Below are 24,213 nucleotides of genomic sequence, written 5' to 3' on the forward strand. Positions count from 1 at the left end.
AGACAATATTTCCCAAATAGGCTTATTTGATAACTGTTTGTCCTAAAGTTGCAGCTTTCAAATGGGAACAATTGTGAAAGTCAGAGTCTATAGGTGATTCTCTATCACAGCTTTATTTTGAATGACATCGCACCAACCCTAGTGCACACCTCATGTTTCATTTCACCAGACATCCAGATGGTGTCTGACGCTTAGAGAACAGGAAAGACAAAAAAGCACAGTAGCACCAGATCAATCCATCCTGTCCCTTCCACTCTCAGCCTCCAGAGATGGCCAGTGAAGTGGCACACATAGTAGGTGAAAGAAGCAGGGAAACACAAAGGTTAATGAAACCAGTACATTTTTGCAATGCCAAAAAGCAGATTTGATTCGCTTTGTCAATTCATATGATTAAAATGTGCCATGAAAAGCACCTGTGTAGTGTTTCTTTCCACAAACAGACATAAGAAACTTTTGCAGCTCTTCTCTTTGTGCACCATCAATCCCACTCCAATTAGAAATGACTGCAGACTTAATCAAGAGTTGAAAGGGCTGAAAATCTAAGTGAAAACATGTCCATTGTTATTCTGTATAGCTAGAAGATATCTAAAGAATTGGGCATGTCATGGTCTGAATATCTAAGTAAGCTGAAACTTCAAATTGCATTTATTTCAAGAATGTTTTCTAGTAGCATCCGCAGCGTTGGCCTAGCAAAGTGGAGAACAGATGTCTGTGAGGTGCTAGCAGCAAGTCTCTCAGCAACTCCTTACATCAGAGGATCAGGAGCATCCAAGTGATCCACACAGGAATCAGGAATGACCTTTAGCTGAAATTAAAAGGCAATCGCTTGGCCAGTGGAGGTAGGGCAGTCCTTAACACCAGTGGTCATGAATTAGAGCACTATCAAAAATGTATCTGCCTGGTATCGGAGTGAGATGAAACGTTCTCGGGCTCCCGTGAATTGAAATGTTAAACAGGCTCTGAAAGGGAGCTTATAAAATACCTTGTCTGGTCCAACTCCTGTCTAGACACCTGAGGTGCATTAGGAGCACAGTATACTTCATGAACATCATATTTATACTCATCTTCATGGCTTTTCATCTGGTTTTAAAAGCAATGCAACAAGACAGCAGTGGAAGTAATATAAGCATGCAAGGAGATGCTAGGTGTATGTATATCAATACTAATAAAAATGGTTGGCTGTGCAATTTCTAATATACCCGTTTAAGGCAATTCTTTCTATCATGTTATCTTTGATTAAAAAAAATGTCAATGAACGTTTGAGACTAGGCAGACAAAAATATTTTCAAGAAGTGAAAATGCAGTTTCAATAGGACATCACTAACAACTCCCTCCTCCTCCAACTTCCATCCCCAGTCCCTACTGGAGGAGAGAGCAGAAAGTGACAAATATAAACAGTAGGACGACTGTGTTGAAGAAAATTACCTCCCAGAACCATTGGCATTCGGCCAACTCTGGGACATTCATCTATTTTCTCCTTAGCATGACTCATGGGTAAGCATGGAGGTTGGAGAAAGAAAGAGTGAGAAATAGCAAGTCGACCAAAGACAGAGAGAGCAAGAGCGAGACAAGAGAAAGAGACGGACAGCGACAGAGCGAGAGACAGAGCAAACCAGAGAGAGCGAGAGAGAGAACCTGAGAGAGCGAGAGAGAACCTGAGAGAGCGTGAGACAGAGAGCGTGAGACAGAGAGCGTGAGACAGAGAGCGTGAGACAGAGAGCGTGAGACAGAGAGCGTGAGACAGAGAGCGTGAGACAGAGAGCGTGAGACAGAGAGCGTGAGACAGAGAGAGGACCTCTGAACCTTTTCAACCTGTGATAACGGTAGGTGATGCGAATCCAAACCAGGGGCTCATCCAACATGCGGGGACAAAGGAAATTCCTCAGCATGGAATGCACCGAAGTGAGATAATATTAGGCAAGTATTTTCACAAGGGGAGGGCTGCCTATGACATTTTATGATTTTGGAGGGGTTCTACGTATATAAAAACGTGAGCAGGGACAAGAAAAAAAGCTGCCACTCTAAAGGAGTCTGAGGATTGAGTTGTTTGGTGATGAACAGCACTGTTTATCCAATGCGCAAGGTATTGCGTGATTGAAAAATAAGGATATAGCAGCTCTGAATGCGATGCAAATGAACTGGACAAACTAAAGGAGAACACACAGGCTTCTGCGTTAGCTGAAGGTAAGAAAGTGAAACTCAGTAAAATCACTTACTGTTTGTTCATAATTCTAAAATAAATAAAATAATCACAAATCTACAGAAAATTGTTAATGTGTTCAAATTGTTTACAATTTGTAAGAACTTCTGAGCTTTGTTCGTTCTAACGTTAGACTATACCATTCCACTTGACCAGTTCACGTCTAACAAAACCAGTTTCTTTTTGCTAAGACCCTGAATTATTTTCCGTTATCAAGTGCATTTATAAAAAGCCTTTGAAAGCCCTCACAGACAGAGGTGTACCAACTGTTGTAGACAAATGATAAAACAGTGACAACTTAAACAGGGATAAGCAGTTTGTTTCTAGGGAGCGGCTTCAACTAGCGGACTAGAGGCTAAGGAGGGTCAAATAATTGTTCTACACTTCAAAAAGACTCTTGGAGTATGTCCAAATTAACATTAAAAGGCTAAGATAAATTGATGGAAAAAACATGTATATTTAGAGAATGCAATGAATCTATTTAGAGTAATATTATTGTCAATGAAATAATGACTTTGATCTAGAAATATGAAAGTAGAAAAAGCCACTAGGATATGCAATAAATAAGCAATGTTTTAAGTTCCTATAAACACTACAAAGCAATAGGGAAATTAAGGAAATAAGTCAATTAAAATCGCATTTGAAAACAAAAATAAATAAGCTTAATTAAATTGTATGTTCAAAATTAAACCATGTATCATTTAATATTAGTTCTATGTTTTTTAAATGACATGCAATGGTTTTAAACCTTACGGGTTAAAAGTTGTTTTGTAAGTTAGTTGTTTGAAAACTCCAGAAATAGACCTAAAACCAACACACGCACACAAACATGCCAGAGTTAAGAATGCAAGTACTGATTACAGCTGATATCTGCTTCCTTGGTTAATTGCTTAGCCATGGACTGGAACCCAATACTAATGAATATACAGGAAAAATACATAACATTTGTTACCATAAATGTCACTCATCATTAAGTCTTCAAACTGAAGCTAATGTCCCCTTCAGAGCAAGGGGTTTAACATTGTCGCTTTTGTTTCCTTTTAAAACTTTTAGTAGAAACTGGTATGTTCTAGGGAGTACAGAAACCAAAAGACACCGGCGCCTGAACTACGAGTCAGAGAACCAACTCTTGACCTAACATCCCCTTTACTGTGGTGGTACAACCTGTGCTTGGATTACTACCTGGAACAAGCTTGAGGCGACCTGTTCAGTTTTGGAGTGGTGGGGCTTTTTCGATTGTGACGTGGCCCTTTTGGTTTGTACGCTGAGTCTGAGGATGAGCTACCGCCCTGTGTGCTGGCTCTGAGCTGCCCTCCACTGCCCTCCCCCGTACCTGTGGGACCCTGTGACCATGCTGGCCAAGCCCCCTGAGCCAGCCAGAGCAGAACCACGACCCGTGCCCAGGTCAGCCATCCCTTCCACAGCAGGATGTCCCAGCCAGATGCAGTCCCGCTGGGGACCAACGGCTCGGGGGCCGGGGAGGTGGCCGGGGCTCAGCTGCACTGGGCTGCTCTGCTCATCATCATGGTTATCATCCCCACCATCGGGGGCAACATCCTGGTCATCTTGGCCGTGTCGCTGGAGAGGAAGCTGCAGAACGCCACCAACTACTTCCTGATGTCCCTGGCAGTGGCCGACCTGCTGGTGGGACTCCTGGTGATGCCCATCGCCCTCATCACTGTGCTATACAGTAAGTCACCCCAACATGACTGCCCGTTTGCCATGCCATGAGAAAGGATCCCTTCAATGGTACATTCACTTGAAACTCAAGACACTGCTTATACTAAAATCTACTGGTCCTACAAGTGTGAACAGTTCATAGAACTGTGACCCGATGATTGCCTCAACATCATCTTAATTTAGAATGATTCCCTTCCAGCCTCAATACAGCGACATATTGCTGATTCAAGTGAAAAGGCTGGCCTAGTACTTTTGCTTAGCTTGGCTCCCATAAATTAGGTCTAAATTGCACTTGTATAGCCCAGTCCCCATGGAGCTGCCATTATAAAGCTGCTGTCAGTCGAGAGCCCCGGGAAACACCTGAGCGCACCGGTTCAGTAAATATGCATTGCAACGCAGAAAGCCATTACAGTAGGTTGCCTAAAAATGGAAATTGGATCGAGCAGACTCATTCGTTGACAACAAGAATTGTGTTCATCATTCGTTAACAGAACCAAAAAATAGGCGTGCATATTTACGATAATTCAAGAGCGCTAGAGTTTAATAGGACACCAACAGAGATGCTGCTGAATCTCCGCCAGCTGTAAACAAATTATAGCAGATGACAAAAACACAAGATAGTGGACAATAAACAAACGACTTCCTTTGGCTATGTAATCACGACCGTAGCACAGCCCTATCAGCTAGCAATGATCATGATGACCCAATTTCTGCACGACTTTCACAGACAATTTTCCAAATCACAAACCAACCTTTCTGAAAGCAAAAGTCATGCTTTCAGAAAACAAGCACTTTCTTTGCATAAGAACCAAATGTGCCGTGCAAACTGCGGGCATGAGGCAAACTGCTAAGGGGGGGAAGCTGCTTCCTTCCATCACATCTTAATGCAGTCGTCGGGGCTAGATGCATGGATAGCAGGGGATAAACAATGTCAAAGCCATGTCCTCATGCTTATCATGTCAGACAATCCCTGTGTCTTTTTCGAGGGTCTTAGTTCTAAATCTGGAGAACATGAGCAGATGGATTGTATTCAGTGACCATAGTTTATAGTTGACAGAAAGGGCCAAGACTAAACAGCTAGTGGCTTTTGAAGAGAAGTAGCCTTTGTTCAGAGGATGGAGGGGGGCTGTGTGTGTGTGTGAGTATGCGTACGCACGTGTAAGAGCACACAGAGCTCGTCAATGTACGGAATGGATGCAAAGTACGACTGTGCAGAGGCAGCTGTCATTTCTCTACTGGCTGGAGACAGAGCACACAGCGGGGGGGGGGTCAGGGGGACATAAACACACATAAACAGAGTTTAGTGCTTCACGCCGAGCCTTTAGAGCCTCTCGGCACGGTGGGCCAGTTAAGGCGTGTGTACATCCAGGCCGGCGGCGCTAAGAACAGTGTGTGAAGGCAAATGGCGAGAGAGGGGATCAGTGCTCACATCCAAATAATACAAGACATTTACCAGAGGACAGGGACGACATGTTGTAGCTACATGTTATATAACCACAGTATCGTGACCGCTAATATACCACTGACATTAAACCTAAGACTCTCTAAACACCCAATAAACCACAACTACATAGCGTAGAGAAAGTGCCAGCAATTCATGGTTTTTGAACATTTCTCCACTTTCTTCTGTGTCTGGCTGGATAAATATCTCCTCTCCATCCCAAGCCCTGGCTGCGGGGGAAATGCCAGACTAATCCCAATTAGCCTAGCTATTGCATCAAATATCCAATATTAATGAGATGGTGAACCCAATCATAGTTAGACCTTCCTCCAAAATGAAACCTTTTACTGAGAAAGAGGGTATGGCTAGTGTACAATTGATGTCTATAAGAGCTGTAAGAAGTCCTGAGGTCCTTTTCCACATCTGCCTAGCAGATGAATTTAAGGCTTACAGTCAACACCTTGAAAAATTAAATGGTTGCACTGTTTAAAAAGGTGCACTGTAAACTGACTACACTACAGAGTAAACCTAAATATACAGCTGAATAAGTCTCGGGTAACCATAGAGACCCATTAAGAAAAGCTGTTTGAAGGAGTCGGACAGGGAGGCGCCTACCTTAGTGCCATGTTTGCGAGGTAGCACGACGAAATGTGTTTATATTGAGGACAGATATAAATGCTTACTTAAATATGTTTGGGCCATGGGACAACTGGGTCACAAGACCTGACATTCCAGAAACGATGTACATTTTTCAACCACCAGTGTGAAAAGTAGAGTGATGATTAAGATTTCACGAAATAGCCCACAAGTGTCACTATGGTCGATGCTCCTCTGAACCAAGGGGATGACAGAACATTCTTACCCTTCTTCACTAATGAGCTCAATACTGTCTGTTTCAGGGAGAGGTCACGCTTTTAGAAGGCATGCCTCGGTCCCAGACTCACCCAGTCTACCCACACACAACAGGTAGGCATAGATATATATTTCCCACTCAACCAGAGCTGTCTTTTCATTTAGGCTTAACCATAATTCGTTTGGAGAATCCTGGGTCAAAACATGCTAGATTTAAAGCTTTTGAGCCACCTCCAGAATATCAAATTAGTGCTCCAGTGGAGAGCTTAAAACAAGAACAATACAATTTATGAATGAATGCTGCCTTAAAGGACCTCAGTGAAAACAGAAAACTCTGGAAGTTCTTACAGCCTTCAAAAAACTACAATTATTTACTTTCATCTGTGGGACCTCAATTGTCAAGCAAAGTATCTAGCAACACTGCATAACCAAAAGTATGTGGACACTTGCTTGCTTGTCGACCATCTCATATCAAAATCATGGGCATCAAATTTGGAGATTGTACCCCCTTTGCTTCTATATCAGCCTCCACTCTTCAGGGAAGGCTTTCTACTAGATGTTGGAACATTGCTGTGGGGACTTGCTTCCATTCAGCCGCAAGAGCATTAGTGAGGTCAGGCACTGATGTTGGGCAATTACGCCCGGCTTGCACTCAGCGTTCCAATTTATCCCAAAGGTGTTCAATGGGGTGGAGGTCAAGGCTCTGTGCAGGCCAGTCAAGATCTTTCACACCAATCTCGACAAACCATTTATTTTTGAACCTCGCTTTGTGCACAGGGGCATTGTCATGCTGAAACAGGAAATGATCTTGCCCAAACTGTTGCCACAAAGTTGGAAGCACAGAATAGTCTAGAAGGTCATTGTATGCTGTAGTGTTAAGATTTCCCTTCACTGGAACTAAGGGTCCTAGCCCGAACCATGAAAAACAGCCTCAGACCATTATTCCTCTTCCACCAATCTTTACAGTTTGCACTATGCATTGGGACAGGTAGCATTCTCCTGGCATCCCCCAAATCCCAGATTAGTCTGTCGGACTGCCAGATGGTGAAGCGTGATTCATCACTCCAGAGAACGCGTTTCCACTGCTCCAATGGCGGCGAGCTTTACACCACTCCAGCTGACACTTGACAATGTGATCTTAGGCTTATGTGTGGCTGCTCGGCCATGGAAACCCATTTCATGAAGCTCCTGATGAAGTTATTGTGCTGACCTTGCTTCTAGAGGAAGTTTGGAACTCGGTAGTGAGAGTTACAACCAAAGACAGACTTTTTAAGCGCTTCAGCACTCAGCTGTCCCGTTCTGTGAGCTTGTGTGGCCTACCACTTCGTGGCTGACCCGTTGTTGCTCCTAGTTGTTTCCTCTTCACAATAACAGCACTTACAGTTGACCAGGGCAGCTCTAGCAGGTCAGAAATTTGACGAACTGACTTGGAAAGGTGGCATCCTATGACGGTGCCACATTGAAAGGTCATTCTACTACCAATGTTTGGCTATTCAGATTGCATGGCTGTGTGTTCGATTTTATACACCTGTCAGCAACTGGTGTGGCTTAATAAATAGCCGATTCCACTAATACGGGTATCCAGAAAGACCATAAAACAATTGTGATGGCCAGGTGAGTGTTTAAGATTTAGGATGCGTTTACAGATGCACTCGGAGTGTGGAGGAGAAAAAAAACGATTCCCATATAAAGTATGAGGCCTTTAAGAACTGTGTGCATGTCTTGTGTAATCAGAGAGCCTGACAGACATCAATGGCGCAGGACAGAGCGTTTATACCCTGGTATTTGCTGGAACGGGGACATTTTCTAAAGTAAGCAATAATAATTATCGTTAAGACAATAATGCTCAAAAGACAGCCCTTTAATAAGACAGTACTAAAACAAAGCTGAAAATGCTAACTGGCTTTATCCCACTTTGGAATGGTGACCTCACCCTACACTAGAGGTTTGTAGCTCGGTTTTCAAAGTATTCGCTCTCACAGAGTAGCCGGTCCACTGCTATGGCTTTATAAGTTTTACTTATAAATGTGGCCTTGGGTGGACACCTCTGTAGCATTGGCAACACATAATGGACAAAAATATAAACGCAACATGTAGAGTGTTGGTCTCATGTTTCATGATCTGAAACAAAATACCCATGAAATTTTCCATACGCACAAAAAGGTAATTTCCCTCAAATTTTTTGCACATCCCTGTTAGTGAGCATTTCTCCTTTGCCAAACAAATCCATCCACCTGTGGCATATTAAGAAGCTGATTAAACAGCATGATCATTACACAGGTGCACCTTGTGCTGGGCACAATAAAATACCACTAAAATGTGCAGTTGTCACAACACAATGCCACAGATGTCTCAAGTTGAGGGAAATTGGCATGCTGGCTGCAGGAATGTCCACCAAAGCTGTTGCAAGATAAATAAAGGTTAAATAACATTCAATTAACTAGGCAAGTCAGTTAAAAACAAATTCTTACTTACAATGACGGCCTATCCCGGCCAAACCCGGACGACGCTGGGCCAATTGTGCGCTGCCCTGGATTCGAACCAGGGACTGTAGTGGCACCTCTTGCACTGAGATGAAGTGCCTTAGACCGCTGCGCCACTCAGGAGCCCATATGTCTGGTGAGTATGCAGTCCATGGAAGAATTGGGATATTTTCAGCTTCCAGGAATTGTATACAGATCCTTGCGACGTTCTCATAGAAAGCAGCTGGTTTCAATTGGGACAAGTTACAAAGGAATGTGCATTATTATGCTGAAACATGAGGTGATGGTGGATGATGAATGGCACAACAATGGTCCATAGGATCTCATCACAGTATCTCTGTGCATTCAAATTGCCATCAATAAAATGTGTTTGTTGTCTGTTGCTTATGCCTGCCCATACCATAACCCCACCGCCACCATTGGGCACTCTGTTCACAATGTTGACATCAGCAAACTGCTCGCCCACACGCCATACAAGCTGTCTGCCATCTGCCCGGTACAGTTGAAACCGGGATTCATCCGTGAAGAGCATATCAAAGGGGAGCATTTGCACACTGAAGTCAGGCAAAAGGTAGGCCTTCATTGTAAATAAGAGGTTTTGTTCTTAATTGACTTGCCTGGTTAAATAAAGGTTAAATGTAAAAAAAATATAGTCACCCATTGAGCATGTTTGGGATGCTCTGGATTGACTTGTACAACGGCATGATCCAGTTCCCGCCAATATCCAGCAACTTCGCACAGCCAAGAGTGGGACAACATTCCACAGGCCACAATCAACAGCCTGATCAAATCTATGCGAAGGAGATGTGTCGCGCTGCATGAGGCAAATGGTGGTCACACCAGATACTGACTGTTTTTTTTATCCACGCCCCTACCTTTTTTTTAAGGTATCTGTGACCAACAGATGCATATCTATATTCCCAGTCATGTGAAATCCATACATTAGGGCCCAATTTATTTATTTCCTTATATGAACTGTACAGTTTTGCATGCTGCGTTTATATTATTGTTCAGTGTACAGCTTCAGAAACTTTGCCTGCAGACAGATTTAAACTCCGGTCTAAGCACATAATATCACCACATGTATAGAATATGTTGAGTGTATGAGCTTATTCCCATAGAGAGAATTTTTTGTGTCTTTGTCCATGTTAAGTAGACAGATAATAGGAATTACAAAGGGCCCACAAAAAAATACTCTTAGAAAGTCCCTATCAAAGTTTATTTAAATATAAACCAAAATATATAATAATTAAACAAGGAGAAATGGCAAAATGATGCATCAAGCTGAACAAAGCACCTGAAATGGTGTGCCGTGGAACCCAATAAAGTGGGTAAGGAGTGTCCATTACAGTCCTAGGGCGCATGTAAAACATGAAGGGAGGACACTCAAATATTGTGTTTAAGAACCATTTCTTCAAAAGCGGATGTCTTTTAGAATTGTATACGAAGATACATTAGAAGTAATACTTGGATCCAAAAATAAATGTGATGTATTCACTAATGCTCGAGTTATGAAGTACAAGCAATCAGCTAAAGGGTTAACACTAACTAAATAAATCATTCAACAACTTTTTCAACAACAGGATCTTTTACAATGCTGATGTGCAATGGGACATAATCCAGCCACATTACTCGCTAATTTCACATCCGAGACCCAGAATAAACAGTTCTGGAGAGAAGGGTGCTTGAACACATCTACATCAAGAGCATAGAGCTTTCAGCTCCATACACAGTCATAAGAGAAGCATCTCTGCAGTGAATTCATTCTTTACTAAAATAAACAAACAGAATTCACTACATCAGAGCTGGTTTTAATCCACTATTGAAGCGTATCTCCCCAATGCTGGTGAGGTCAACAACACAACCTCCATTTACAATATAATAGGTGTGCTGAGGACATATCAGTACAATTTCTGAACAAAAATATAAACGCAGCATGTAACAATTTCAAAGACTTTACTGAGTTACAGATCATATAAGGAAATCAGTCAGTTGAAATAAATTCATTAGACCCTCATCTATGAATTTCATATGACTGGGCAGGGGTGTAGCCATGCCCTCCAAGGCTCACCCACTTGGTAGCCAGGCCCACCCACCTGGGAGCCAAGCCCACCCAATCAGAATGAGTTTTTCCCCACAAAAAAAGGGCTTTATTACAAACAGAAATCCTCCTCAACACAACACTTGAGAAAATAGCTTTTTGTGCGCATGGAAAATTTTTGGGATCTTATTTCGGTCCCATGTTTCATGAGCGAACACTTATAGATAGCAATTTAACTCAAGTTGTTAAAACAAAATCATCATGACTTAGTCACTAAAATCTAAATTCAATAAGACTTATCTGATGTAAGGTGAAAACATAAAAGATTCAGCACCACAGTAATCAAGTTTGAGAACTGTGTTCTTTTCATCTCAAATGGTTCTGTATTGGCCTATGAGAGCAGTTAACTATCCGATTCTTTCCATCTTTTTTCTGTTTCTCAGATTCCGGGTGGCCTCTTCCGGAGTTCCTCTGCCCAATCTGGCTCTTCCTGGACGTCCTGTTCTCCACAGCGTCCATTATGCACCTGTGTGCCATCTCACTGGACCGCTACATAGCCATCAAGAAACCCATTCAGCACAGCCAGTATAAGTCCAGGTCCAAAGCCATGGCCAAGATAGCAGTGGTGTGGCTCATATCCATTGGTAAGCTGCGCTGTTTTTTTTGTCCTGTGTTGACTGTTGATATCAGGAGCATTCTGCAATGTTTCTAAAGTGATAGCTTGATCGAGGTACTTTAGTCTATATCATTGCAGTTCAATTCCTTAGCATCTGTGGCAAGCCTTGTGATGGTCAGAAAAGAAAGTCGGATGCAATAAAAGCAGAAACTATACAAACTTTCACATAAAGTGGGGGTGAAGTTTCTAGGGAGGGAATGCAACACATCGTAACAGTAACAGAGCATCAGAGTGATAGCAGTCAAGGTGACCTGTGGAAAAACCCAGTAAACGATCCTGAAAGACTTGACCAAAAGAAGCATAAAATGAAAAGGGAGGTTAAATGATTGAGAGTTATCCTCCAGGAAGGAAATGAATTTCACATAACCACAACGCTGTCTATACTCCCTTCACAGAACAGCGCAAACTGGCTCAAACTCCTCACAAGTCCTCAACTGGCAGTTTCATTAAATAGTACCCGCAAAACACCAGTCTCAACGTCAATAGTGAAGAGGCGACTCAGTTATGCTGGCCTTCTAGGCAGAGTTGCAAAGAAAAAGCCATATCTCAAACTGGCCAATAAAAAGAAAAAATATTAAGATGGGCAAAAGAGAACAGACATTGGACAGAGGAACTCTGCCTAGAAGGCCAGCATCCCGGAGTCGCCTCTTCACTGGTGACGTTAAGACTGGTGTTTTGCGGGTACTATTTAATGAAACTGCCAGTTGAGGACTTATGAGGCGTCTGTTTCTCAAACTAGACACTAATGTACTGTCCTCTTGCTCAGTTGTGCACCGGGGCCTCCCACTCTTTCTATTCTGGTTAGAGACAGTTTGCGCTATTCTGTGAAAGGAGTAGTACACAGCGTTGGAGGAGATCTTCAGTTTCTTGGCAATTTCTGGCATGGAATAGACTTCAATTCTCAGAACAAGAATAGACTGTCGAGTTTCAGAAAAAAGTTATTTGTTTTTGACCATTTTGAGCCTGTTATCGAACCCACAAATGCTGATGCTCCAGATACTCAACTAGTCTAAAGATGGCCAGTTGTATTGCTTCTTTAAAATCAGACCAACAGTTTTCAGCTCTGCTAACATAATTGCAAAATGGTTTTCTAATGATCAATTAGCCTTTTCAAATAATAAACTTGGATTAGCTAACACAACATGCCATTGGAACACAGGAGTGATGATTTCTGATAATGGCCATCTGTACAGCTATGTAAATATTCCATTAAAAAAAAAATTAATCAGCCATTTCCAGCTACAATAGTCACTTACAACATTAACAATGGCTACACTGTATTTCTGATGAAATTGATGCTATTTAATGGACGTAAAAAATGTGCTTCTCTTTCAAAAACAAGGACAATGCTAAGTGACCCCAAACTTTTGAACGGTAGCATACACACCCAACACCGGTCAAAAGTTATAGAACACCTACTCATTCAAGGGTTTTTCTTTATTTGACTATTTTCTACATTGTAGAATAATAGTGAAGACATCAAAACTATGAAAATACATATGGAATCATGTAGTAACCAGAAAAAAAAGTGTTAAGAGTCAAAATATATTCTATATTTGAGATTCTTCAAATAGCCACCTTTTGCCTTGATGACAGCTTTGCACACTCCTGGCATTCTCTCAACCAGCTTCACCTGGAATACTTTTCCAACAGCCTTGAAGGAGTTCCCACATATGTGGAGCACTTGGTGGCTGCTTTTCCTTCACTCTGCAGTCCAACTCAATCCCAAGCCATCTCAATTGGATTGAGGATGGGTGATTGTGGAGGCCAAGTCATCTGATGCAGCACTCCATCACTCTCCTTCTTGGTAAAATAGCCCTTACACAGCCTGGAGGTGTGTTGGGTCATTGTCCTTTTGAAAAACAAATGATAGTCCCATTAAGCCCAAACCAGATGGGATAGCGTATCACTGCAGAATGATGTGGTAACCATTCTGGTTAAGTGTGCCTTGAAATCTAAATATATCAAATGACAGCGTCACCAGCAACACCCCATTTCCACCGGTCTAATGTCCATTGCTCATGTTTCTTGGCCCAAGCAAGTCTCTTCTTCTTATTGGTGTTCTTCAGTAATGGTTTCTTTGCAGCAATTCAACCACGAAGGCCTGATTCACGGTCTCCTCTGAACAGTTGATGTTGAGATTTGTCTGTTGCTTTAACTGAGTGAAGCATTTATTTGGGCTGCAATTTCTGAGGCTGGTAACTCTAATGAACTTATCCTCTGCAGCAGAGGTAACTCGGGGTCTTCCATTCCTGTGGCGGTCCTCATGAAAGCCAGTTTCATCATAGCACTTGATGGTTTTTGCGACTGCACTTGAAGAAACTTTCAAAGTTCTTAACATTTTCCGCATTGACTGACCTTCATGTCTTAAAGTAATGATGGACTGTCGTTTCTCTTTGCTTATTTGGGGCGGCAGGTAGCCTAGTTAGAGCATTGGGCCAGTAACCAAAAGGTTGGTGGATCGAATCCCTGAGCTGCCAAGGTCGAAATCTGTCGTTCTGTCCCTGAACAAGGCAGTTATCCCACTGTTCCTTGGCCGTCATTGTAAATAAGAATTTGTTCTTAACCGACTTGCCTAGTTAAATAAAAGGTTAAAAATATATATAATTTTTTTTAAATATATATATTTTTTGAGCTGTTCTTTGCATAATATGGACTTGGTCTTTTACCAAATAGGGCTATCTTCTGTATGCCACCCCTACCTTGTCACAACAACTGATTGGCTCAAACGCATTAAGAAGGAAAGAAATTCCACAAATTAACTATTAACAAGGCACACCTGTTAATTGAAATGCATTCCAGGTGACAACCTCATGAAGCTGGTTGAGAGAATGCCAAGAGTGTGCAAAGCTGTCAAGGAAAAGGGTGGCTACTTTGAAGAATCTCAAATATATTTTGATTTGTTTAATGCCATTTTGTTTACTACATGATTCCATTTGTGTTATTTCATAGTTTTGATGTCTTCACTATTATTCTACAATGTAGAAAATAGTAAAAATAAAGAAAAACCCTTGAATGAGTAGGTGTTCTAAAACTTTTGACTGGTAGTGTATATATTTTAATAGACTGAATTTGAGGCATTGCAAGACAAGACAATGTGAGATAAAGATGACCATGTTATCGCCTATACGCACAGTCCCGACTGTCGGTCTGCCTGCCCCTCTCTCTGCTATTAATCTCAGATTAATTTGCTATGAAAGATGGGAGTGTGTGTTCAAATCTTAGGTCTGTTATGTGTAGAATATCTTAGCCTTCTCATTGATAGCCCCTACCTTAATGAACTCGAAGGGCCCCTGATCATTGCATCCATTTGGTTAGCCTATTATTAGACTATAAATGAGGTGCAGATGGAGCTGAAACACTGGAATCCTCTTCTCACAGGGCATATTTCATACGAGGGAATTCCAGACTCAAACTGGTTTCCCATTTTTGGCCCAATGTAAGCCTAGACCCAAATGTCATTTGCCATAGTCCAAAGAGATAGTTTGACAGTTGAAACAAACATCGTTTTATTTTCCTGATTGATGATATTACTTTAGAGTCCACTGCCGAGTCTGTATTACTGATGACTGGCCAGTGAACCCTCGGTATATAAGCATACTGGTTTGCTTTTAATGATCTGTTATCCGTTAAATATTAGCTTTCCAGTAGGAAATGAAATTAAACACCCCTATGCTCGTTAACATCGTCAGCCCAGACGGTTCCTCTGGCTGAAGCATTTGGGAGACTGCGGTGTGAGGACTTGGCAGAGTTTAGCCTGGCAATAGTGGTAGTCATGGAGCGTTCGGACATCTTCACAACAGCACACCCCTAGTTTTCACTCAGGGCTAGGTTCTACACATTTACTTTCTTTCGCTGAGCAAAACCAGATTGCTTTGAGTTACAGGGGCAGCACTTAGACACCACAACTGTGGAAGAGTGTCTTTGTCCAGCGTGTGTGTTCATTGTCACTGTATTATAGCTGGCGATATATGGTTACTTTATTGGATTGTTAAGCAAAGAATGAGAACTTCCAGGACTCACAGAAAGCAGTTTTTCTTCCTAACCCTTTGCACTACCTCTGCTGTCCTCAGTTGTGAAAGCATGAGGCTTTATACAGTTTTATACTCCGGCAACATCAAAAGGAAAAGCAGATATGAAGATTTGATGTCCAACAATAAAATGCAAAAAACAAAAGCGGCATAAAGTGACCACCGTGGAAAACTAAGCTGTGAGAAGATACTACATCTACTCCCAAAACACATTGAATCTCAAACAACCAAGAGTAGGATGCAAAGTTTGCATTGATGATTTGATTAACCAAACTTCTCTCTCTCTCTTACACAGGTATCGCAATCCCCATTCCCATCAAGGGGCTGAGAAACTACCATCTTCCAAACAATGTCACCTTTAACAGCAACCATACCTGCCTACTGAAACCAGACAGCTTCCGAGAGTTCATCATGTATGGCTCCATGACAGCTTTTTTCATCCCTTTAACCATCATGATGGTCATCTACCTGCTCACCATTCAGGTGTTGCGCAAGAAAGCTTTTCTGCTCAGGTCAAAGGTCACCCAGCGCTTCACTCGCCCAACAGTCTCCACAGTCTTCCAGAGGGAGCAGTCCATGGCCTCTCCCACAACTGAGAAACTGCCAGGAAATCCCACCGCTCCTACCAACCCCATGACAAGTGAAGATATCCCCATCCGTCGCATGTCCACCATGGGCAAGAAGTCCATGCAAAACCTGACCAATGAGCAGCGTGCCTCTAAGGTGCTGGGCATCGTCTTCCTGCTGTTTGTGGTCATGTGGTGCCCATTCTTCATCACTAACATCACCTCTGTGCTTTGTGCGAGCTGCGACGTCAATGTGATCGGCCGTCTGATGGAGATCTTTGTGTGGGTGGGCTACGTGTCATCTGGTATCAACCCGCTGGTCTATACCCTATTCAACAAGACTTTCCGCCAAGCCTTCACACGCTACATCACCTTTAACTACAGCGGCATCAGTAATGGGCCAGGCAGCCATACAAGGGAACAGCATGGCTGCAGGAATCTAACACGGATCTCCTTCCGTTCATCTGTGGCGGAGAACTCTAAGCTGTTCATGAAGCGGGGAATGAAAAACGGCATCGGGCCAGTGTGCTATCAGAGTCAACTGAGCCGAAGGCAAGCACCAATACAGTCCTCTGGCAGCATTCTACTGGACACACTGCTCCTTACCGAGAACGAGGACTGCAAATCCGAAGAGCATGTCAGTTTCTTGTAGGCCTTTCGGAAAATGCAGTCAGCAAAAGGGAAACAACTAGAACCAGAAAGCCACATGTAAGAGGTACCCAAGGCTTGAGTTGTGAGCTCCCCAGGGGATTACCTTCCATGAGCATCACATGGATTATTTTCTATTCAAGAAAACAGTGTGCTCTCAGGGGGAAAACAAAAAGGAGATGTCAATTTCTGTCAAACAAATAAGAGGCCCTCTGTACAGAGATAGCTGAACATTATGCGTAAAATGAGACATCAAATAGGTGTGTTGAGGTGGTTGCCCTCAATAAAAGATAAGCTGACAAGGGTCAGGTCGGATTGTTCTTAAGAAAGCCGCCAGAGAAATACATAAGGAATGAAGACATGACTGTCTGGAAACTCTCTCAGTGGATACAATGTGTATTCCAATGCTAATCCTGTCACCTTGGGCTATTTAATTCTCTGCTATGGACAATTTCCATTGAGGAGATGGGATTCTTACCTATTGAGAGGACAAACACGTCACCTTCACACAATAGTTTATAAATACCACCCATTTTAATTGCAATTTTTTGGTAAGTGCTTTTATATACAATAATATAGATTTATTGTATAGTCACAGGTCCTATTTTCCCAAACTGTTATAGCATCCAAATGGATTATTATATATAAAATGCAACAAAGACAAAACCTTTGCAAATGGGAAGCTTGTAAAATACAAATGTATAGCCTACAGATGGATATGTATTTAGCATAAAATTCCTGGTTCATAAATTGGGTCTGACATTGACTATGCCCGATGGATCTCGTCTCACTGGCCCAGTAACTTTTCAGTGCATTTTTTGTGTTCCAGTTCAACATTTACCCGCTCTACCACTGAAGACTACACGCGATAAAGTCATGCCATTTGTATTTGAGCAATATGATTGACCGTTCATTGAAGCACCACTTGTTCCCGCAAGTCACAACTACAGCACATTAAATTAAAAAAATGTTTTATTAGCCGACGCCAATGGCCTTTACACAGCACACACGAGCTGTCCTGAGCAAAATAAATGGTCATTAATCCATTCGCTGAGCTCCTTTACTTTAGGGAAAGTGATTTACAACCTTCAATAGTGAACATACAGTACTAGCAATATGCTGGCTACTGTTGATAGTCTGCTAAAAGAAAGCTACAAAAAGACACCTAGCATGTGTCTTGGCTAGCCTACTGTAGCGAGTTGATATATTTTGGAATGGTTGTCTTAAAAGGGGCAGTGACCTATTTTGGGATGTAAAAAATAATCTCAAAATGACATACTTTAGAATATAGTAATTACTTGCATTGCAAAATTATATTACACAGCTTTTTAATAACTAGATGTAGCCTATTAATAGCTGAATATAGAGAGAAGCATGGCAATCTACAGGCCCCAATGCATTTAAAAACTACACCATGTTCTGGCAATCATCAGTTTTTACTGCCAGTAAGAACTTCTGGAGTACAGACCCGCAGAAATCGTCTGATCGCCCTCAAGTGGTAAAATAAAACATGTTTATATATCATTTTTAAACAAAAAAAATGTGACACTGTAAATGATAATTAAGAAATTGTTTAAAATCCTGGAGGTGAATGTTGGAATTAAACAATTAAGTATGCAAATGAGCAAAAGGTGTGCGCATTAAGGAAACAGATGCCAGGCTCAAATAGAAAACTGTCTCTAATAAGCGGCTGTTTTGTTCAGTGATTTAAACAAATAAACGCCAAGGCTATTAAATTGACATTTTACTGTGGAATAGTTTTACGTTGTTAAATACTCCAGGCCACAAGATGGCAGTAGCTTGTTTAGCTTGTGCCTGCTGTAGCTAATGTAAGCTAACTAGCAAGCTGTGCTAATTTTGTTGCTAGCTAGCTAGAATTGTTAGAAAGCCCTTGTTGATACTACATTTACATTTTTGTCATTTATCAGAGTATGTTGCTATGGCATCAACGGCCCATTCCCAGACACACAGGGCGCATTGCGAGATGGTATTTGAAGGACGAACAGAGTTGAATAATTTGGTACACTGTTTAGATTGAACACATCCAAGTGAAATATATACTTTGTCAAGACGATTTAAAACGGATGGATGTGTTCTAGACAAGTATGTCCGTACCATCCATTGGCCTTTTGGCAATCTGGAGTGCAGGTAATTGATTTCAAAGGGCTATGACATGTGATAGTGGGTTATCCCCCATCTCCAGTGATGAGAACCATGGCGCGTTCCTACACAATTTCCTCATTTCACAGACGGACCACTTAGAAGTTAAATCATGGGGAGTTCTCTTTTTTTACCCACTGATAAAACATAGGCTTTCTGCAAATTGACAGAAGTTTCATGATTTTTATTTCTGGGGGTAGATTACTCTTTAAAATAGCTAGATGGGACTAGAGCGATTGCGGTGACCGTATTACCGCCACACCGGCAGTCATGAGTCTTGACCGCAGTAAAATTTCAGCCAATTTCGGTAAACTCAGTACCGTTCGCTTAATTTTTTGTCCAGTATGAACTCAGACCCCTCAAAAGAGCTCCCGAAGCTAACTGAAAATACAATTAAGAGGTGGTCTGAGTTCAGGTCAGACATCCTCTCGAAATGCTCTACAAGTTCACTTCTCATTATTCCCGCACCACACACTAGACTACTGCAACACCGTTTCCCCTGCCATAAACCCTCACATTGATGCCACAAGAGAGATGTGCAGGTTCGCTGAAAAAACGTGCCGTTTTTAGATACAGATTATGCACAGAATGCACAGAAATTCCAAAATATGTGTAAAGATTTTAGTTCAGATTATTTGTTTGCAATATGTGAACTATTGGCTAAAATAGCTTCATCAGCTGTTTATTTAAATTGGGGTTTGAATAGTGTGAAAAGACAACATACTTGGTAAGAATCACAACATAAGGTATACTTACAAAATAAATTATAGCTCTTAAAAGGGGCAATAGCCTACATTAGGAAGCACATGGCGCTGGAATAATAATGCTGTAATTATAAATTACAGCAATATTTAATCTGCAGTTATTCTTCTGCTATTTATTCTGTTACCAATCATATTTACATGTTATTAGTATTTTCAGATTGCATTTAGTTAAAAGATGCGACAATAATTGTAATCTATTAGTTTCCAAAATGTAAGTAGGTACATCTATACTGAACAAAAGTATAAAACTCAACATGTAAAGTGTTGGTCCCATATTTTATGAGCTGAAATAAAAATCACAAATTTTCCATACGCACAAAAAGCTTCTCTCTCTCTCAAATGCTGTGCACAATTCTGTTTACATCCCTGTTAGTGAGCATTTCTCCTTTGCCAAGATAATCCATCCACCTGACAGGTGTGGCATATCAAGAAGCTGATTAAACAGCATGATCATTACACAGGTGCACCTACTGCCGGGGACATTCAAAGGCCACTTGAAAATGTGCAGTTCTGTCACACAACACAATGCCACAGATGTCTCAATTTGAGGGAGCGTGCAATTGGCATGCTGACTGCAGGAATGTCCACCAGAGCTGTTGCGAGATAATTTCATGTTAATTTCTCTACCATAAGCCGCCAGCAACATAATTTTAAAGAATTTGGTAGTATGTCCAACCTGCCTCACAGGACCTCCACATCCGCAATTGTTGGAGACCAGCCATCCGGACAGCTGAGGAGTATTTCTGTCTGTAATAAAGCCCCTTCGTGGGGGAAAAAAATACTAATTCTGATTGGCTAGGCCTGGCTCGCCAGTTGGTGGGCCAACCTCCCAAGTAGGTGGGCCTGTGCACTATCAGGCCCACACATGGCTGTGCCCCTGCCCAGTCATGTGAAATCCCTGAATTAGGCCTAATTTATTTAAAGTGACTAAGTTCCTTATGAACTGTAACTCAGTAAAATCTTTTAAATTGTTGTGTTTATATTTTTGTTCAGTATAGCTGTCTGATAACACATTAATGGAATGGCTTGTCCTGCTAATGGTAAAAACCCAGAGTGCATTGCATGAATGTTGGGAAAATATCTTGGTTCTTTTCTAAACATAGAAGGCCTGCATCCCGGAGTCACCTCTTCACTGTTGGCATTGAGACTGGTGTTTTGCGGGTACTATTTAATGAAGTTGAGGACTTGTGAGGCGTCTGTTTCTCAAATTAGACACTAATATACTTGTCCTCTTGCTCAGTTGTGCACCGGGGCCCTCCCACTCCTCTGTCTATTCTGGTTAGAGACAGTTTGCGCCGTTCTGTGAAGGGAGTAGTACACAGCGTTGTACGAGATCTTCAGTTTCTTGGCAATTACTGGCATGGAATAGCCTTCATTTCTCAGAACAAGAATAGACTGATGAGTTTCAGAAGAAAGTTATGTTTCTTGCCATTTTGAGCCTGTAATTGAACCCACAAATGCTGATGCTCCAGATACTCAACTAGTCTAAAGAAGGCCAGTTTACTGCTTCTTTAATTAGCACAACAGGTTTCAGCTGTACTAACAATTGCAAAAGGGTTTTCTAATGATCAATTAGTCTTTTAAAATTATAAACTTGGATTAGCTAACAACGTGCCATTGGAACACAGGGATGATGGTTGCTGATAAAATATTTAAAATGTCCTTGGTAAATAATTGGTCTAGGCTATACTCCAGAATTAAACAAATTCTAGTAATCTCTTTTGAGTGTGGACTGTATTATTATCCATACTGGATGGGCTGGTTGCCTTATGAATAGAATGTTTGGAGTGTAGCATGAGTCTTGGAGAGAAAGTATAGGCCTAGGCAACGCTATTGGCTCATTAATTTTGCAGGGCGGCTTACAGAGTTGGCCTACAATTATAGTGAATTTATATTTTCATAATAGGCAGACATTACCTTTAGATACAGAATATCTCACCACTGTGTGTTTATCTCCTCCTCTCTGTCCTTCATTCCTATGTTGAGCGTGCAGTTTAATGAAATATGTTTAGTTGTGAAAACATTACCATCGGTAGCTGCAGAAACAGGGTAGGAGAGCCCATGGCATACAGACTTTGGGCGGAATATATTACCTGTCATGCAAAGAGACTGCATGCTCCTCAAAACAGTGGTTGGACAAAAGTATGTGGAAACACCTTGAAATTAGTGGATTCGGCCATTTCAGCCCCCCCCCCCCCCCGTTGCTGACAGGTGTATAAAATCGAGCACACAACCATGCAATCTTCATAGCCAAACATTGCCGGTAGAATGGCAAGCACGGAAGACCTCAGTGACTTTCAACGTGGCACTGTCATAGTGTGCCACCTTTCCAACATGTCAGTTCGTCAAATTTCTGCCCTGGTAGAGCTGCTCTGGTCAACTGCAAGTGCTGTTATTGTGAAGTGAAAACATCTAGGAGCAACAACGGCTCACCCGTGACGTGATAGGCCACACAAGCTCACAGAATGGGACCGCCAAGTGCTGAAGCGCGTAAAAATCGTCTGTCCTCAGTTGCAACACTCAATAACGAGCTCCAAACTACCTCTGAAAGCAACGTCAGAACAAGAAGTACTCATCAGGAGCTACACGAAATGTGTTTCTATGGCCGAGGAGCCACACACAAACCTAAGATCACCATGACCAATGCCAAGCAGCTAGAGTGGTGTAAAGCTCGCCACCATTGGACTCTGGAGCAGTGGAAACGCGTTCTTTGGAGTGATGAATCACGCTTCACCATCTGGCAGTCCGACAGACTCATCTGGGATTTGGGGGACGCCAGGAGAATGCTACCTGTCCCAATGCATAGTGCTAACTGTAAAGATTGGTGGAAGAGGAATAATGGTCTGAGGCTGTTTTTCATTGTTCGGGCTAGGCCCCTTAGTTCAGGTGAAGGGAAATCTTAATGCTACAACATACAATGACATTCTAGACAACTCTATGCTTCCAATTTTGTGGCAACAGTTTGGGGAATGCTCTTTCCTGTTTCAGCATGGCAATGCCCCTGTGCAAAAGCGAGGTCCATACAGAAACTGTTTGGCGAGATTGGTGTGGAAGAAATTGACTGGTCTGCACAGAGCCCTGACCTCGTCGAACACCTCTGGGAATTAATTGGAATGCCGACTGCGAGCCAGGCTTAATCGCCCAAAATCAGTGCCCGACCTCACTAACGCTCATGGCAGAATGGAAGCAAGTCCCCGCAACAATGTTCCAACATCAAGTGGAAAGCCTTCCCAGAAGAGTGGAGGCTGTTATTGCAGCAAAGGGGGTACTAATTCCATATTAATGCCCATGATTTTGGAATGAGATGTTCGACGAGCAGGTGTCCACATACTTTGGCCATGTACTGTAAGTGTTCTTATAAACCCAGACATTTCTATCTGCAATCCTGTGTTAAAGCAGAGTTTTGATAGTTGCCACTAAAAAGGAAGATCCTAGCAGCTACTATAATTTATTTCTCAGCTGCTCATATTAAGCACATGCTCAGCTATAAAAATGGAGTAGCCTACCCGGCATGATTAAAAAACTAAATGCGAGGAAGCGGTCTTCATTCCCTATTCTAGTGCATACGGATTACTATTATGTATTTTTTATTATTATTATTATGTATTTTTTCCCATGCAAATTTGATAATGGGATGGGCCATTCTAAATCAAAACAAATTCTCCATACTAGTAAAGACAAGATTAAATTGAGAATAGTCTGATGGGTGAAAATATGATCACTTGATGAGAGAACAGCATGTGTAGCTTGAGGCAAGAACAAGCTTTTTTGCGACAAATCATCAATAGCTTAGGGTCGCATCATGCAGCCTATATTTGTTTTGGAGTTCTAAGACATTCTAAGGTTTGTATCATTCCCAAATAAAGCTACCAAATAACTAAATCTGGCGTATAGGACTTGACATAGACACATCATATGCACACTCGCTCCTTTTTATTTTATTTCAGCCAAGTTCAATTATATTCTTCATACTATAAAATCATAGACAATAATGGCACGAGACTTAAGCATATTTAGTCCACTAAATGAACTAGCATACGACAAATAGCCAGATAACATACAGTAGGCCAACTCATTCTGTTCTTCTGAGAATTTAAAAAAATAAATAATACATACATACATACTTACATACATACATACATACATACATACATATATATAAAAACGGATATGTAGATGTTCCAAAGGCGCGCATCAACAGCTTGTATACAAGTAGAAACGTCAGGTTCGTCGGCACCAGGTCGGTACAAAGCAGAGACATATTGTTCGAGCAAGAGAAGAAATGGCCTCCTACTGTGCAAAGCCCTTATTGGCAGTCAGATCTATCGGTGTGTCTGTACTATAACATTAGCTATACTCAAGAGCTCATGCATGGACACAGACTTAGATAGGTATTTTAAGTAACAGCTAACCACATCATATGTTAGTTATTGCAATCGGTCATTCGATGACACAGTCGATGACATGGCACGCAACGATTGATTGATGCATGCAACGTCTGAGCAGGGGAACACGACCACAGGTTTCAGGAGCCAGCTAGTAGATATGACTCCACCATGGGCAACAACAAACTGGCTACTAGTTAGTATTCACCAAAATACACTACTGGTCAAAAGTTTTAGAACACCTACTCATTCAAGGATTTTTCTTTATTTTTACTATTTTCTACAT

General features: G+C 41.8%; 2 protein-coding genes across 2 annotated transcripts in view; one reads left to right on the plus strand and one right to left on the minus strand.

The window, feature by feature from the left end:
• Nucleotides 1-24,213, minus strand: part of LOC106613492 (26S proteasome non-ATPase regulatory subunit 1) — a 114,252-nt gene that overhangs the window by 62,273 nt on the left and 27,766 nt on the right. The gene's annotated exons all lie outside the window — the stretch shown is intronic.
• LOC106613493 (5-hydroxytryptamine receptor 2B) lies at nucleotides 1,382-21,261 on the plus strand. Its single transcript, XM_014215781.3, has 4 exons — nucleotides 1,382-2,184; nucleotides 3,254-3,890; nucleotides 11,141-11,341; nucleotides 15,700-21,261. Exons 2-4 carry the CDS (start codon nucleotides 3,629-3,631, stop codon nucleotides 16,620-16,622), a joined length of 1,386 nt encoding a protein of 461 aa, XP_014071256.1. The 5' UTR covers nucleotides 1,382-2,184; nucleotides 3,254-3,628; the 3' UTR covers nucleotides 16,623-21,261.

The sequence above is a fragment of the Salmo salar genome, chromosome 10, assembly GCF_965601325.2.
Source record: "Salmo salar chromosome 10, fSalSal1, whole genome shotgun sequence".
Taxonomy (NCBI): Eukaryota; Metazoa; Chordata; class Actinopteri; order Salmoniformes; family Salmonidae; genus Salmo; species Salmo salar.